At 44.4% G+C, this 18,311-nt stretch overlaps 1 protein-coding gene across 1 annotated transcript; it reads left to right on the top strand.

Annotated features, from left to right (window-relative positions):
* Positions 1-258: 258 nt before the first annotated feature.
* On the top strand, positions 259-17,957 carry LOC115776887 (zinc finger protein 883-like). Its single transcript, XM_030724684.1, has 3 exons — positions 259-277; positions 8,763-9,359; positions 16,868-17,957. The coding sequence occupies exons 1-3, from the start codon at positions 260-262 to the stop codon at positions 17,561-17,563; spliced, it is 1,311 nt and encodes a 436-aa protein (XP_030580544.1). The 5' UTR covers position 259; the 3' UTR covers positions 17,564-17,957.
* Positions 17,958-18,311: the final 354 nt, after the last annotated feature.

The following is an 18,311-nucleotide window of genomic DNA, read 5'->3' on the forward strand; positions in this document are numbered from 1 at the left end:
ACTCTTCAGACCTTCTGTCTTAGTTTCAAACAAGTTTCCCACCTCCTGTTTCTAGATGCCCACCCTAACATAGCAGGCTGGAACCGGCCGTATCCCACAACAGTGTATAAATCCAAATGCATCCTTAAAGGGCTCATCCCCCCAAACAGTGCAGTGTGGTAGCTTCTAATAAAGATCTGTTCTCCTGCAGCTGATCATCAGGAGGAGGAGAGTCTGACGGAGCAGCAGAGGAACATTTTCAGCCTCTACAGAGGAAACAATGAGTTCAACACAACAGGTGAGAAAAATATCAGTGTTACACTATTATTGAAACTGTGTGACTTCATCAGCTGCTGCTGGTTTGGTTTACTATGGTCCCAGTTAGCACTGAAGTTACAACAAGACCAAATAAGAAGGTCACATTTTAACAGGACACTGAAACAAAGACATTAATAATCAAGATTCAGATCAAACCCACAATTTATCACACAATACATCATTTTCACTGAACAGTATCTATAATGTCATTTTCATTACTGTTATAATTACACATTTCATATTTTCATAGCACTTTTCCACTCTCTCCTCATTAGAGATCATTGTTTTCCAACCAGATTGATTCCAGTTCTTACTGGTTTGGAAATGCTGTCCCAGTAGCTGTTCATGCTGCTGTTGTGGTGATCCCCAGAGTCTCTCATCTCGTGGTTCAACACACTCCAACTCCACTGTGTTGGACTGCAGCTGGTGGTCCTTGTTCTGCTCTGAAGATCTGCTTCAAGCTTCAGGGTCACTCTAAGCAGAAGCTGCAGAAGGTGGAGAGCTGCTTCATGTGCTGCTACACCAAACTCACAGAGGCTGCAGAGCAGAACAACAACTACATCACAAACTGCAGCTCAACACTGTGGAGTTTGTCTGTCAGTGTGATGAGACACTCAGTGAGAGAGAGCTCAGATTTGCTTTATTTATTAGAAAATATATGTATGTGGCCTGCAGTAGTCCTGTGAGGAATCTTCATCTTTGTGTCTGTTAGCTCACAGATAAAACAAGTTTCCAGGATGGCTTTCATCCATTTGCAGTGTTGTCCCACATAATCAGGATGTCCAAATAATGCTTTGAAATTATTTTACATAAATCTCTGCCTCTCTCTTTAAAATGAAAATAAAAAATAGTTGAGAGGTTTACCTTGACCAATAAAAACACTGTCACCAAAAACAAAAGTCTGTCTGAACACAGTAACATTTTTAGGTGTGATGAACAGATTAACATTATTACAAACAATAACTGCAACCAGATATAAACTAAATAATGCATGTAGCATCACAATACCCATACACCCTCCAGTGCCTGAAGAAGCATAAGGGGGAAGCACCTTTCTTTGGCAAACAGTCAGCAAGCTGCGACTGTGACCAGCAAACCTCTCTGATTGTTTTCACTTGCAGGAGTTTTTTAATGCTCCTCTTTTCGGTGATCTGTATTGTAGACTTAAGTGCATCAAACAAGGATTATCTGATTATCTGTAACGCATATGAGAGGAATAGAGTTGAGATCTTGGATCAAGATCCAAGATGGCGCCGCGAATGGATGCCCTGGTACTTCGGTGCGCTCTGTTTTGTTTGTTTTTGTGCGTTATTTCTGTGTCTGGACACTCTTCTGGGTATTCTTACACCAGAGAAGAGCTTTTCAACATTAGGTCCACAACACCTTCGGATTTATTTCCTGTTTTTGTCGCATCTGCGGCGGATTTATTACACACTCTGGCCCAGAAAGTGAGACGCCGAAAGAGAGGGAAGCGCGCTGGCGTGCTTGTGAGGCTAAGGAGACGGGGATTACGCACAGCCTTACCTGGGATTTTCCTCTCCAACGTGCGTTCACTTAGGAACAAAATGGACGAACTGACACTGATGAGGAGCATGAATAGAGACTTTTCCAAATCCTGTGTGTTATGCTTCACGGAGTCATGGCTGTGTGAGGAGATACCGGACTGCGCGCTCCAGTTGGAGGGATTTCATCTCCTCCGCGCAGACCGGCAAGCTGCGCTTTCCGGCAAGGCTACAGGTGGAGGAGTCTGCTTCTACATCAACAGTGGCTGGTGTACGGATGTGACAGTGATTGCTAAGCACTGCTCTCCCTCACTGGAATATCTTTTCATTCACTGTAAACCGTTCTACTCTCTGCGGGAGTTCGCTTCATTCGTACTGGCTGCTGTTTACATCCCGCCGGATGCGGACGTGCACGAGGCCCAGTGCGCACTCGCAGAGCAGATTCTGTGCATGGAGCGGACATACCCGGACTCTCTTATCATCGTACTTGGGGACTTTAATAAAGCCAGCCTGAGACAGGAACTTCCCAAATATAAACAATATATCACATGTCCGACCAGAGAGGAGAAGACACTAGACCACTGCTACAGCACGATAAGCGGGGCTTATCACGCAGTGCCCCGCGCTGCACTCGGCCTCTCTGACCACGACATGATCCACCTGATCCCCGCGTACAGACAGAGGCTGAAGCTCTCAAAACCTGTGGTGAGGACAACAAAGCAGTGGACCCGTGAGGCTGTGGAGGAGCTCCGCACATGCTTCGAAACTACAGACTGGGACTCAATGAGGGCTGCCTGTGACAGTCTGGATGACTACACGGACACTGTAACCTCGTATATCCACTTCTGCGAGGACAGCATTGTGCCATCACGCACCAGGGTGAGTTATAACAGTGACAAACCCTGGTTTACTCCCAAACTGAAGCAGCTGTGGATAGAGAAGAGGGAGGCTTTTAAAAGTGGGGACAAAGACTGCTACAAAGAGGCCAAGTACAGGTATAGCAAGGAAGTGGCCCCTGCTAGATCACATCACTCTGAGAATATACAGCAGCAGATCTCAGAGAACGACGCGGCCTCTGTATGGAAAAGCTTTAGGCAGATTACCAACTACAAGCCTAAAACCCCCCACTCCACAGAAGACCTACAAACTGCAAATAGACTGAACGAGTTCTATTGTCGTTTTGATGGTCAGTTCAGCAGCCTTCACACCTCCACCAGTCCCAACTACAATACAGCCAACACAAATATTCACCCCCCAACCTCCCCCACTCCCCACACCTCAGAGAAGCCCACATCATCAAGGACTCCCCCCCCAGAGTCCCCCTCATCCCCCCCACAGTCTTTTGTATTCAGGAGGACCAGGTGCTAAAGCAGTTCAGGAGTGTCAAAGCTCGCAAAGCTCCAGGTCCAGATGGTGTCTCACCTGCCACCCTGAGACACTGTGCTAACGAGCTTGCCCCATTGTTCACGAACATCTTCAACTCCTCACTGGAGGCTTGCCACGTGCCTGTCTGCTTTAAAACCGCTACCATTGTTCCTGTCCCCAAGAAGCCAAGGATCACTGGACTAAATGACTACAGACCTGTGGCACTGACTTCTGTGGTCATGAAGTCATTTGAGCGTCTGGTGCTGTCCCACCTCAAGTCCCTCACAGCCCCCCTTCTGGACCCCCTGCAGTTTGCCTACAGAGCCAACAGGTCTGTGGACGACGCCATCAACCTGACTCTGCACTTCATCCTACAGCATCTGGACTCCCAGGGAACCTACGCCAGGATCCTGTTTGTGGACTTCAGCTCTGCCTTCAACACCATCATCCCTGATCTCCTCCAAGACAAGCTGTCCCAGATGAACGTGCCTGATCCCATCTGCAGGTGGATCATTGACTTCCTGATGAACAGGAAGCAGCACGTGAGGCTGGGGAAGAATGTCTCGGACTCCCGGACCATCAGCACTGGCACTCCTCAGGGCTGTGTCCTCTCTCCTCTGCTCTTCTCCCTGTATACCAACTGCTGCACCTCTGACCACCAGTCTGTCAAGCTTATTAAGTTTGCAGACGACATGACTCTCATCGGACTCATCTCAGACGGGGATGAGTCGGCCTACAGGATGGAGGTCAAACGTCTGGTGTCCTGGTGCAGCCACAATAACCTGGTACTGAACGCCCAGAAGACAGTGGAGATTATAGTGGACTTTAGGAAGCACACAGCCCCTCTACCCTCCATCATCCTGACTGACACCCCCATCACCACAGTGGACTCTTTTCGCTTCCTGGGAACTACCATCACCCAGGACCTCAAGTGGGAGCCCACCATCACCTCTGTCATCAAAAAGGCCCAGCAGAGGATGTACTTCCTGCAGCAGTTGAAGAAATTCAACTTGCCAGCAAGGACCATGGTGCAGTTCTATACTGCCATCATTGAGTCCATCCTCATCTCCTCCATCACTGTGTGGTACGCTGGAGCCACCACTAGGGACAAACAGAGACTACAGCGCGTTGTGCACTCTGCTGAGAAGGTGATTGGCTGTAACCTCCCATCTCTCCAGGACCTGTACACCTCCAGGACACTGGGGCGTGCAGGTCGGATCACAGCCGACCACTCTCACCCTGGGCACAGACTTTTTGACCCTCTCCCCACAGGCAGGAGGCTACGGTCCATACGGACCAGAACCTCCCGCCATAAGAACAGTTTCTTCCCCTCTGCTGTTGGACTCATGAACAATTACCCTAAGACTGTTACCACCACCCTCCACAAACGCTGATGACCCTATGTCTATGCACCTGTCTGACTGCACTGATGTACATATTAGTGGAATATTAGTCTCTGCACTGTATATTTTGTAAGCTCTAATATCTCTGTATATTTGCAATTTGTATACTTGTATATTGTCTTATAGTTTTTATACTTATTTGTTTTTTTTTTTTTTTTTCTGTAAGCACGAAGTACCGCAGCAATTTCCTAATGCTGTGAACCTGTTCACCCATATGGCAATAAAAACCTTCTGATTCTGATCTGCTTTACTAGTAATGAGCTCAGTGTAGAGCGTAGACAAGAACATTGCATTTCCAATACTATCTGACATAGCAAGGGTTCTCCTTCCAGTGTGCTTCTTACTACACGTCTAATCTTTTTAGCTGACCAAAACAAAGGGGGAATTTTTCCTGTTTTTCCCATGAGAGCAATTAAAGCCCCCCCCTCTGTACCTCGATCTGGAAGATTACCCAGAGAGACATCACTGAAGACAACTAAGCTCAAATCACTACTGTCACCTAAATGTTGAAACTTACGTGTGACTGTCTCTGACTCAAGTTTGTGAATCACTTTGGTCACTTCATGTATGGACTGAAAAGTGGCATTTTTAATGTTATATTCCAGGCTACAAAACATCAAATATACATCTGACCTCAGCTGTTTGGCAACCCACAAAATCTGTCCTATTTTGGACCGAAGTGAAATTTAACTTGAAAGATGGTGCCGGTGTGTTTGGCTGGCCGTCTGCCTGTCTCTGTAATGCTGTGTGTTTTTTGCTGCTTGGTGCTCACAGTGGTCAATGCTTTATTGGTGTACGTTACTCGATATTAGACGTTCTTCCAGACATTTATACAAGTTTGACCATAGTGGGCATAAAACTCTTCCCCCATTCTTATGAGCATATCAAAGCTTTCCTTTACCGCGCCCCAGCACCTTTTGGGCGTAGGTGCCACCGAGGGAAACGCAGTGTTTTTTTGTTTTTTTTGGTGAGGCTGAAAGCTGGGTTGGAGCCTTTATATTTAGCTTCTGGAGTTAAATCCAGATCAGGGCCTCGACTCTCTGAGTCATGGCGCTCACTGAACCCCATCAACACCTGCTTGGTACCTGTCGTCAGCCCAGATGAGATGTCATTGCCTTGCCGTCCCTGCTCTCCGCATCCCAGTTGGCGTGGTCTGAATCCATGGAATCTCTGGCCCCTGGGTTGTGTTCCCCAGATGGCATACACTCCGGACGTGCCGGCTCCTGCCCGGATTGGCCTGGTGAATGCCAGATTGCTAGTAAACAAAACGTTCGTCCTGAAGGATTTCTTCATCTGCCACGAATTGGATCTCCTCTTTGTGACTGAGACCTGGCTGAATGTTGGTGAGTCCAGCGCTCTCATGGAACTCCTACCAAATGACTGCTGCTTCATTAACACTGCAGGAACATCAGGTCGTGGAGGAGGATTAACAATGGTCTTCAAGAGTGAGTTTTCATGTAAACAAATTTGGCTGCCGTCCTCCTTTACCAGCTTTCAACTGCTCTCACTTGAATTGGGTCGCTCTCACACAGTGCTGTGTGCTCTGGTCTATCGGTCTCCCAAATACAATAAGGACTTTATAAATGACTTTTCTGTGTTCTTATCGGAAGTTATGCCCAACTATGATCGTGTCCTTATTGCTGGAGATTTTAATGTCCATGTGTATTGTCCTGACCACCCTATTGCAAAGGACTTTTTGACTCTCATTGACTCTTTTAACCTGGTGCAGTCTGTGTCTGGTGCCATTAAGGAATGTGGACACACACTAGACCTTGTTTTGACACATGGTCTGCCCGTTCTTAACCTGGAGATTTGTGAGGCAGTGTTTTCTGACCACAAGCCTGTCCTGTTTGGGATTTCTGGGCTGGACTGTAGGGAAACCTCGGCCTGCTGCTCGCAGATGCCGGATTATGAACCCTTCCACAGCTCTCCAGCTCTCCACTGTTTTCACACAGAACTGTGTGATTCCTGAGTATGTAGGTGATGGTACGGAGGAGATGAGTAGGGCTGCAACGATTCATCGATTAACTCGATTAAATCGATTCTAAAAATTTATCGACACAAATTTTCTCTGTCGATGCTTCGTTTAAACTCTGCAGCGCTCAGCTGTCTCGGTGTAAGCGGCGCTCCTCACTAGCATTAGCAGCATTAGTGCTGACGTTTTTTTGTGGGTTTATTGGGGGCTGGCAAACCAACATAGAACTGCATTACTGCCACCTACTGGACTGGAGTGTGAATCACTCACGTATACACAAGCACACATTCTAAAAAGCTCTCCGTCGCTGCGATGGATTTCCTTTCACACAGAGTGGATCATCACTAGAGTTGCCACCTGTCTCGTAAAATACAGAACCCCGTATGTTACGGGACTCCGTGGAATACGGCTCCGTAACATGCCGTGTTCCGTACTTTACGGGACGGGTGGCAACTGTCGCTGACATGCATTTCCACGCCTCCACTGCTCTCTGTGTGTCTGTGTGTGTTGTGCTCGCTGAGAATTTCAGCTGCTATTTTTGTCTTTACTTCAGCTGTAGCTACCAGAACTGGTTTGCTAGCGAGCGCGGGCCATTAGCACTAGCGATGGTTCGGTACCGGAAGGCCCGCCCCCCAGGACCGAGGGGCTCCTTCAAAATATTTTTATACTTTAATCCCTTATTAGTGACTAAATATAGACCTGCAGCAGAAACGTATTTTAGAGAATGCTTGTGAATACAAAGCATTACAACATTACTCACACATGCGCCATGGCTCCCACAGCCACTAGTTTTTCAAAACACTCATAGCAGGCAGCGGTTTGAACTGCGCAAGCGCAAAGAGACAGTGAGCTCAAGTAGTGCAAAAGGAAACGTTTTTCCAGCGTCCAAAACAGCAGCTTTTTCTTTTAGTAACCACCATTAAAATCTTTACTGGGAAACAGCTGGAGGTCCTTCATCAAGCACCTGATCAGCAAGTGTTAAGGTGAAGAAAAGAGAACTTTGTAGCTGCTCCATTCACCGCTGTTTGTTCACACGGCGAGAAACTGCAGTACGGAAGTTAAAATATGCAGATAAACTGTTAATAAAAAAAGTATTTCTTATCCGATTACTCGATTAATCGCTGGAATAATCGATAGAATACTCGATTACTAAAATAATCATTTTATGCAGCCCTAGAGATGAGTTTATGGTTTCATAACACTTGCACTATTGACACTATTGACATTGTGGCTCCATTAAAGATTAGGCAGTCAAAAGCTAAACATGAGCCTTGGCTGAATGACACGACCCGCTCAGTCAGACGTGAGTGTCGCAGAGCTGAGTGGAAGTGGAGAAAAGACAGATTACAGGTGTCCTTTCAAATTCTAAGAGACTGTCGGCGTCGCTATCAGTCAACTGTAAAAGAGGCCAGGATTAAATATCTCTCAACCATTGTTGTCTCAAATTGTCACAAGCCTCATGTGTTGTTTAAACCATCACTGTTTTAAATCCACCACAGTCTGACTGTATTAAAGCCTCCCCTGATGTCTGGGAAAGATTTTTGCAGTTCTTTATCAGTAAGGTCACCACTGTAAGGACTCTTATTTCTCCTCCTGTGAATGACGCCTCAGTCTCTGTTTCCTGCTCTGCTGTTTTTGACAGTTTTAAGCCTGTAACTTTGGAATTTCTACAGGAGCTTGTTGGTCACTTGAAGTCTTCAGGTTCTCCAAATGACGTTATCCCTCCTTGTCTTTTTAAAGAAATTTTTCCCACTGTCAGGCCTGCTGTGCTCAATATTATAAACAGCAGTCTGTGCTCAGGTGTTGTCCCTGTAAATTTTAAACATGCTGTTGTGCGGCCTCTGATTAAAAAAAAAAAGCCTGGTTTGGATCCCACAGTTTTGGCTAACTTCAGACCTATTTCTAGTCTGCCTTTTTTTTTTTTTTTTTTTTTATTTAAAAATCCTTAAAAAGGTAGTTTACAGTCAGCTAATGACCTTTTAAAATAAGCACAATATTTTTGAAGTTTTCCAATCTGGTTTTAAACCACTGCACAGCACTGAAACAGTACTTTGGCTGAAAGAGTGTGCGATTTGAGAAATTTGTTTAGGCCTCTGTAGATTTGGTTTGGGGAGTTTAGAGCTTTAGAGATTCAGAAATACTGTAATGGAGTCTGAAGGTTCGGTTTGTTCCACGACTGCATTTCACTCACTGCCTTTGTTTGTGTCTCTGTCACTGCAGGACCAACATGGACCGAGAAGTCAGTGCTCTCAGGAGGCTGACAAACCTCACAGAAGGAAGGGAGGAAAAAAATACACCTGTGATCAGTGTGGGAAGCGTTTTACTAATAAGTGTACATTGAAAAATCATCAAGTCATCCACACTGGAGAGAGACCATTCAGCTGTGACTTGTGTGGAAAGTCTTTTACTCAGAAGAATCACCAAAAAAGTCACAAACTCATCCACAGTGGAGAGAAACCATACAGATGTGATCAGTGTGGCAAAGCTTTTATTCATAGTAACAACTTACGGAGGCATCAAGTTACCCATTCTGGAATCAAGCCATACAGCTGTAATTATTGTGGAAAAACTTTCAGCCAGATAGGGAGCAGAAATATACACCTGCGCATTCACACCAAAGAGGATGTGTACTGTTGTGATCATTGTGGCAAACTGTGTACAACAGACTCACAGTTCAGAAGCCACATGATTACCCATACTGAGGAGAGACCTTATCAATGTGACCTGTGTGATAAGACTTTCAAATCTCAATGTACCTTAAAAGTACACCAAAAGATCCACAGCAGAGAGAGACTCTACAAGTGCAGTTACTGTGAGGTATGTGTTTTTATTTTTATTTTGATCTTGTAATTTTAGACTGTTTACAACAACCCTGCTGATTAAATTTTATTAGCATGTTAGCAATTTTACCACGTGTAAAGGCAGCACTGGGAGCATAATCACATTTTATTTTCATTTATAATTTTTGCTTCAGTGATCAAAAGAAATTTAATTTTTACTTTTCTTTAGGGCTTAAAACTTATTCTGGCAGTTTTCTGGTATATGAGGTATTATTATTATTATTATTATTATTATTATTATTATTATTATTATTATTATTAATTCTGCATAAATGATCATTTATACTAGTTTCCAGTGGCTGTTTCTTTTGCCAGGTGTATAAGGAGTAAAAAAATCATTTTTATCCATCCGGGGTGGGGGTGGAGCCTATCCCTGCTATCATAGGGTGAGAGGCAGGGTGTACACCCTGTAGATGTCACCAGCCTGTCATAGGGCCAACACACAGAGACAGACAACCATTCATACTCACATTCATACCTATGGGCAATTTAGAGTGACCAATTAACCTAACCCCACTAACTGCATGTCTTTGGACTGTGGGAGGATATCCACGCAGACATGGGGAGAACATGCAAACTTCACACAGCGAAAGGAGCCGAGGCTTATGCTCTGTTTAAGATAGCTCACAGTCTGTTCAGCACAATTCCTCCCATGCAAGTCTGGCTGTTTTTTTTTTTCACCCTAAAGTTTTTGAATTTTTCAGTGATAGGATACCAATCATTGGCATTGGGAGGGAAATTATAGAAACTATCGAAATATACAAGAAGTGGAAAAACTTGTGGAACAAATATGTTTACTCCTGGAAAAAAAAATGACTACAATAAGTGAGGGTCCAGAAGGGGAAAAGCCCCAGCATTAATTTCTATTGGCACAACATTGGGAAATGACAACATGGTGATTAACGCACACATAAGTAAATAAATAAATAAACACATAAAGCACCTCACACAAATGCAGGTGCCTCAGCCACTTATGTAGGTTACATTGCAGGCTCTACGAAGACTCGGCACAGTCGTCTAAAACAGGCCTGAGACATTAAACTCTTCTGCAGATACAGTTGTGTTCAAAATAATAGCATTGCATTCAAAAACATGAATAATGAATAAAAAACAGAATACTTATAATAGTTTTTATTTCCAGGCTTTGGGGACGCTGCACATTATATTCTAAATCAAAACATGAAGAAAAATGTTTGATTTTTCCAATTACTTTACAGGAAATGAAGAAAAATGAATGTTGGGCTCTTCAAAAAAATAGAAGTGTCTGCATTTTTCTTTATAAACTCAAATATTCACTTTATGAACTGAAAAATCTTTAGGAATTAGCATTCGTGTCAATCACTAAACTAATATTTAGCACTATAACCACTTTCTGAGAACTGCTTCACATCTGTGTTGCATAGAGTCAACCAACTTCTGGCACCTGTGAACAGGTATTCCAGCCCAGGATGATGTGACAACTTTCCACAGTTCTTCTGCATTTGTTGGTTTTGCGTCAGAAACAGCATTTTTGATGTCACCCCACAAGTTTCCTATGGGATTAAGGTCCAGGGATCGGGCTGACCCCTCCAGAACTTTAATTTTGTTGGTCTGGAACCAAGATGCTGCTGCTCACTGCTGTGTTTGGGGTCTTTGTCTTGTTGAAACACCCATTTCAAGGGCGTTTCCTCTTCAGCATAAGGCAACATGACCTCTTCAAGGATTCTGATATATGCAAACTGATCCATTTTCCCTGGTATGTGATAAACAGGCCCGACACCACAGTAAGAGAAACTTTTTTTTTTTTAACAGTGGGATTTTATGGGGGCTTCTTGCCGGCAGATTAGCTTCACACAGGTGTCTTCTAATTGTCACAGTACTCACAGGTAACATCAGACTGGCTCTGATCACCTGGAGCTGATCATTGGCTGAGTCTTTCCCATCCTGGGTATTCTTCCATCCATTTGAATGGTAGTCTTCTGTTTTCATTCATACTCAGGAGTATGCACATCATGAATGTTGGGTCTGTTGGTTTTCTATGACTCTACCACACTACTGGTAGTAATATGATTTCTACCAGAAAGATTGATTGCTATGGTTACTTGTGTTGGACTGCTATTATTTTGAACACAACTGTATATCTGCAAATACAAAAAAACAAAACAAAACAAAACAAAAACCCTCTTCTGCAGACTTCTACAGGACCAGAAGTCTTTGTGCAATGACAGCTATCGCCATTTGGTGGCACTGAACCACAACACTGCAAACTACCCAGTTTAGCCTGCAGTTACAGTCCAGTATAAAGTTTGAATAACATGGAATTATAATTTCATTTGCTTTCAGAAAACGTTCTAGAAGATGAAACATCCTGTACAGATCCAATATCTGACTAAAACTCTAAAATGATAAGATAGTGTTTATTTGTCACATGTGCAGTTATACACAGTACAATGCACAGTGAAATGTATTTTGTACCTGCAACCATATATATACACACAAATAAATAAGAAGAATAAAAATAAAAATTAAAACCGCAAGCGGTGATATCGGGCCCTCGCACTCCGCGCGCGTCGACCTGTGGCGCTCGTCGACCCGTGCCGCACTCGGAGGTTTTGTGATCGTGATGGGTCTCTAGAAAGTTGAATTCTTTTATAGGAAAAGGTATCTTTTGCTCTCGGCATAGACGCAATGGAATATTTGGGGGTGTGGTCACTGCTCCAGCATGAAAAATAGGGCATGGGTCTGATTGACTTTTTTGATGGGCTGTTTGTCTAGATGATGTGGAGCCAATTTGGTCTCACTGGGTGAAATGCCCTAGGAGGAGTTCATTCAAATAGCAGGCCTGAAAATGGCAAAAATTTACACTTTCAATTGAAGATGCTGGACTTCCTGTAGGGTTTGGAGTATGGCTCCAAGAGTCTTTTTTGTATGTCTTAGGATGTTACATGAGTGTGCAAAATTTCAGAGCTGTAGATAAAATGTAACTCAGGGGCTAGCTAAAAAACATGGTATATTATGATATTTAAAGCTGCCAGTAGGGGGCGCTCTAACGTTTATGGACTTTATGCATATCAATGTGTTCAGGGCAGGATGCTTATCAAATAGATGAGGATTTTTTAAGGAATGGTGAAAGATATTTCATGTATTTCAGAGCAAAACTAATTCTGTGGACGGTCATACAAATTTTCATTTGCTTCTGTAGGGGGCGCTATTGCGCCTACAGTCTTGAATCTGTAGTTATGGATTCAGCCTGGGTGTGTACATGAGTGATTAAATTTTCAGCCTGATCAGACAAAGCATGTGCGAACAAGTGCACAAACAATTTTGGTGGTGAGGGAGAAAAACAAAGGCCAAATTTAATGGCCTGGTGTGACAAGGCCGTTTAATATTTTTTAAAGATTTCCACAATATTTGATGGGCTACTTGTGTAGATGATCTGGAGCCAATTTGGTGTCAGTGGGTGAAATGCCCTAGGACGAGTTCGTTCAAATAGCAGGCGTGGAAATCGCAAAAATTGACACCTTCAATTGAAGATGGCGGACTTCCTGTAGGGTTTGGGGTATGGGTCCAAGAGACTTTTTTGTACGTCTTAGGATGTTACATGAGCCTGTACATTTTCATACATGTAGATAAAACGTAGCTCCGGGGCTACTCAAAAAACATGCTATTTTAAGATATTCCGAGCTCCCACTAGGCGGCGCTCTAACGTTTATGGACTTTATGCATATGAATGTGTTCAGGGCAGCATGCTTATCACACCACTGAAGTTTGAGCCAGATTGGGCAAGTTGGCTTTGAGTTACAGCCATTTTGTGTTCATGGCGAATCATCGAATTTTGCCGTCCCATAAGGGTCACGCCCTTTTGTCAAAAAGTCACAGTTTTGAAAACACAGTAAGTCCAACTTCTTAAGGCTTTCCAGGTGAAATTTGAGATGGTTCTGCTAAACCACCTTGGAGCTGGACCTCCAAGTGTAAAATATGACATTTCCTGTTCCCACTAGGTGGCGCTGCGACTGATATTAAATATTGTCATATGTATGTGTTCAGGGGGGCACCCTCATCCTACTGGAGAAGTTTGATGCACATTGGATCATGTAGGTATGAATGAGAGGCAATCAAAATTTCATGGCGAATGATCAAAGTTCAAAGGGCATAAGGACCCCTCCCCCTTGGCAAAAACTCACCATTTTCGAGATTTAGATTCCCCTGGGGGTGTAGGTTAGACAAACCAAATATGAAGATGATAACGTCTAAAACCTCTGAGTTATTAGAAAAAGTGTGAGGGCTGCAAATCGCCAAATTTGCATAATTAATTCAAAATAGCGGACTTCCTGTTGGGTTTAGGGCATGGCTCCAAGAGGATTTTTTGTGCGCCTGGACATGATATACATGTGTATGAAGTTTCATTCATGTACGTGAAACACAGCGGTGGGGCTCCAGTTTAGGGGGCGCTAGCGAGCCATTTGGGCGCGCCCTTGCCCGAGCCCATTAAAATACTTAAATTTTCACCAGGTGTGACGCATGTGCAAAGTTTCATGAGTTTTTGAATATGATAAAGCCCCCAAAAAGCCAATTCATTTGCCTGAATAATAATAAAAATAAAAATAAAAATAATAATAATAATAATAATAAAAATAATAATAATAAACGAAGCAATTACAATAGGGCCTTCGCACAGTTCGTGCTCGGGCCCTAATAAGTAATTCACACTATACTCTATATACTATACACTATACACACTTTTACGTGGAATTATAGATTATAAATTATAATATTTACATTGTGCAATAATGGTCCAGTTAGGGCTCAGAGTTGAGCAGACGGATGGCTTGTGGGTAAAAACTCTTCTTCAACCTTTCAGTCTTAGCCCTCAGGCAGCGGTAACGCCGGCCTGATGGGAGCAGGGAGAAGAGAGAGTGTCCGGGGTGGCTGGGCTGTTTTAGGATCTTCATGGCCCTCAGCCTGCACGGCTTGGTGTAAATGTCCTGCAGGTTGGGGAGGGTGGTTCTGATGGTCCGTTCAGCTGAACGAACCACCCTTTTTAGGGCCATGAAGTCCTGCTTGGTGCAGTTTCCCATCCAGGTGGTGATGCTCCCACGCATGATGCTCTCGATGGTGCAGGTGTAAAAGTTCCTGAGCACCTTGAGTGGGAGCTTGAAGTCTCTCAGCCACCTGAGGAGGTAGAGACGCTGTCTGGCCTTCTTCACACTGATGTTAATGTGATGAGTCCAGGACAGGTCCTGTGAGATGGTCACTCCCAGGTATTTGAAAGTGTCCACTCTTTCCACCTCAGCACCACTGATGACAAGTGGATGGTAGTCCCTCTGCTGCTTCCTGCTGAAGTCCACGATCAGTTCCTTTGTTTTGCTGACGTTGAGCAGGAGGTGGTTCTCCTGGCACCAGTTCTCCAGGCGGGAGACCTCCCTCCTGTTGGCTGTCTCTTCATTGTGGGAGATTAGTCCCACAACAGCAGTGTCGTCAGCAAACTTGATGATGACGTTGGACTCTGACGTGGCCTCGCAGTCATGGGTGTACAGTGAGTACAGCAGAGGGCTGAGCACACAGCCTTGGGGGGATCCGGTGTTGAGGGTGAGGGAGGATGAGGTGAGGTGACCCACTCGTACCACCTGTGGTCTGCTGGTCAGGAAGCTGTGAACCCACCTGCACAGTGATGAGCCCAGGCCCAGGTCCAGCAGCTTAGAGACCAGCCTGGAGGGAACTATGGTGTTGAATGCTGAGCTGTAATCTACAAACAGCACTCTCACATAGTTCCCCTTACCAGTGTCTATGTGTGAAAGGGTCTTGTGGAGGAGGAAGGATATGGCGTCGTCTGTGGATCTGTCTGGCCGGTATGCAAACTGTAGTGGGTCGAGGGTGGTGGGCAGTGAGGAGGTGATGAATGTCTTGATGAGTCTCTCAAAACACTTCATCACCACAGAGGTGAGCGCTATGGGCCTGAAGTCATTGGGGCTGCTGGGGTGTGGTTTCTTTGGGACAGGGACTATGATGGACTTTTTAAAGCAGGTGGGAATCACACACAGTTTCAGTGAGAGGTTGAATATCAGTGTAAACACAGGTGCCAGCTGGTCAGCGCAGGTCTTAAGGACACGTCCACTAATACCGTCTGGTCCAGCCACTTTCCTGGTGTTTACGCTTCTAAACGCCCTCCTCACGTCACGCTCCGTCACAGTGAGTGTCTCCGCCCCTCCGGCCGGGAGCGCAGCGGGCTGTCGGCTTCCTGACTCGAAGCGCGCAAAGAAGTTGTTGAGTTCATCAGCCAGAGAAGCGTCGGCACTCACCGGGTGTGTGTGGTGCTTTGTAGTCCGTGATGGTGCGTAGTCCCTGCCACAGTCCCCTGGAGTCAGACTGTTGTAGTTGCTGTTCCAGTCTGCGGCCGTAGCGATGTTTAGCCTCTTTCACCGATCTGCGGACGTTGTATGATGCAACCTTGTAGTCCTCCATGTTCCCAGAGGCGAGGCTGGAGTTGTAGGCAACGGTGCGGGACCTCAGGGCGTCGCGGACAGATTTATCCACCCGCGGCTTCTGGTTGGGAAAAGTCCTGATGGTCCTCCTAAGTGAAGGGTCATCAACAACTTTCACAATAAATCCCACAACAGTTTCCGTAAACCCCTCGATGTCGCCGCCCGTGCTGCTGCGAAGCATGTCCCAGTCGGTTGAATCCAACGCACCCTGCAGAGCGGCCTCTGTTTGATCAGACCACTGTGAATGATATGAATGAATGATAACGTTACCTGTAAGCTTTAAATTTGTAGTTTATCAAAGGACACTTGCTGAGCAGTCTTTACCTTAGAAAGAATCTCATCTTCCTCTCATGTCCTCTCTTTGTTCCACCGTTTTCCAGCTCACAGAGTCAAAGTGGGACTTGTTTGGAAGGCTGCAGGAGAAAGTCTATCTGAAATGAGACGTATGAAAAATTAACAGACACAGCTGTGTCCAAAATCACTCACTGCTCATTTACAGTGAGTCCCACAGTACTCTGTATAGTATGGTGGGGTTATATAGCATTAAATTAACAGTACTGTAGTATTACTGTGGTTTTTTGGTAATATATAAGCATTAGAGTATTACACTGATGTAATTGCACATTTACATTGGTGGTAAAGCAACATTACAATATTATTGTAGCATTACATTTGTATTTTACCATGGACAGATATATTAGTATTATTATAGTGTGACCTTAGTATTGTAGCACTATTGTAGTAGCAGTTTAGGGTAGTGATATTGCAGTTTTATGGTGGCATTATTGCGGTGTTACAGTGGTAGTACTTCAGTATGACATTAAGATTATTATAGTATTAAATGAGCATTACTGTAGTATTTTGGTGGTATATTGTAGTTATAGTATCCAGTAAGCTGAGTGTTCTAATGTAAACAGTAAACTGTAATTGGATGTTGGCAGAGATGCTCTTTATTCCAGGCGACGTACAGGATAAAAAGTTGACGGGATTCCCTGACTTACTCTGTCTTTGTGTCTTTGTTTAGAAGCAGAGCCACACAGATGGATCCAGTTCTCAGCCCTGTCGTCGCTGTGGTGGTGGGAAAGCATTTCGCTGTGACCTTTGTGGGAAAACTTTCAATCAGCAACGAAGCCTAAAAATGCATCAGCGTAGACACACTGGACACAATCTGAACTACTGCAAAGTATGTGGGAGAAGCTTCCCCACAACAAGTGAATTAAAACAACACATACTCTTCCACAGTGGGGTTAAAAAGCACCTCTGTGACCAGTGTGGGTTATCTTTCACCACTACAAGTCACCTTATGATGCATAAACAAGTCCACACAGGAGAGAAACCATACAAGTGCAGACACTGTGACAAAAGCTTTTCACGTTCCAGTAGTTGTTACCGTCATGAAAGCACACACATTAAAGGGAACTACAGCTGTGACCAGTGTGAAAAGAGCTTCAGGAATCTCAGTTCATACTCCCGACACAAGCGATCCCACGCTGCAAAGAAACTGCTTCACTGTTACCAATGTGCAAAAACATTCACTTCATTATCTGCTCTGTCCAAACATCAGCATGATCATGCAGGGCTGGAATCATTCCCATCACTGGATCACAGTGAAGCTGCAGTTACACAAAGATCCTCTTCTGGTTGCAGGATCAAATTTAAAAACCTTGAGATCCGGCTCCACAGAATTCCAATAAAATCTCCTGTAAAGAGTTTCAGTTAATGTCACACTTAGATTAGTTTTGAACTTACAGTGAATAGTCCTGAATCTTAAATTTAGGATTCTGCAAGAATATCCAGACCATCCTGGCAGTCTTTGTCCTACTAGAGGCCTGGGAGCTTGAGGGCCCTGCGCAGTAGGACCAGTAGCAGTAGCTGTTCCCAGGACTGCGCTCTTCTGGACAGAGATCTCGCATGTCATTCCTGGATTCTGCTGGAGTCACTGCCCCAAGTGTTCTGGTTTCCACGGGGACCAATGTTACCTTCACCTATCTTGTATCTTTTTGTTTTTTTCACTTTATTGCAATGAATTTTATTTTGAATTTAGACTGGGCTGTACTTCTATGTAATCATTAGTTATTTTAATCATTAATATTTATTAATCTTTGGATGTAGAAATTTTGGTGCATTTAATAAAACAGTTCTACTGCTAGAATCGTCTCTTGAAAATGTATTCTTGCAAGAAGGAAGTTGGTCAGTACAGTCGGCATGCAGCAGTGTATTACTTATACAAAACCTTAGAGCAGGGGTGTTCAAACTTGCGGCCTGTGGGCCGCTTCCAGCCCCACCCACTTCCGCTCCGCGAATTGATGTAAAAAATAACATACAATTTCAATTCAATTCAATTTTATTTATATAGCGCCAAATCACAACAAACTGTCGCCTCAAGGCGCTTTGTATTGTGGGTAAAGACCCTACAATAATACAGAGAAAACCCAACAGTCAAAACGACCCCCTATGAGCAGCACTTG

Source organism: Archocentrus centrarchus, unplaced genomic scaffold, assembly GCF_007364275.1.
Source record: "Archocentrus centrarchus isolate MPI-CPG fArcCen1 unplaced genomic scaffold, fArcCen1 scaffold_40_ctg1, whole genome shotgun sequence".
Taxonomy (NCBI): domain Eukaryota; kingdom Metazoa; phylum Chordata; class Actinopteri; order Cichliformes; family Cichlidae; genus Archocentrus; species Archocentrus centrarchus.

What these genes read in the sequence shown, in the direction of transcription:
- LOC115776887 (XM_030724684.1), top strand. An exon ending in ACAAGTGCAGTTACTGTGAG is followed by an intron (nt 9,360 to 16,867) that starts GTATGTGTTTTT and finishes GTCTTTGTTTAG; the next exon opens with AAGCAGAGCCACACAGATGG.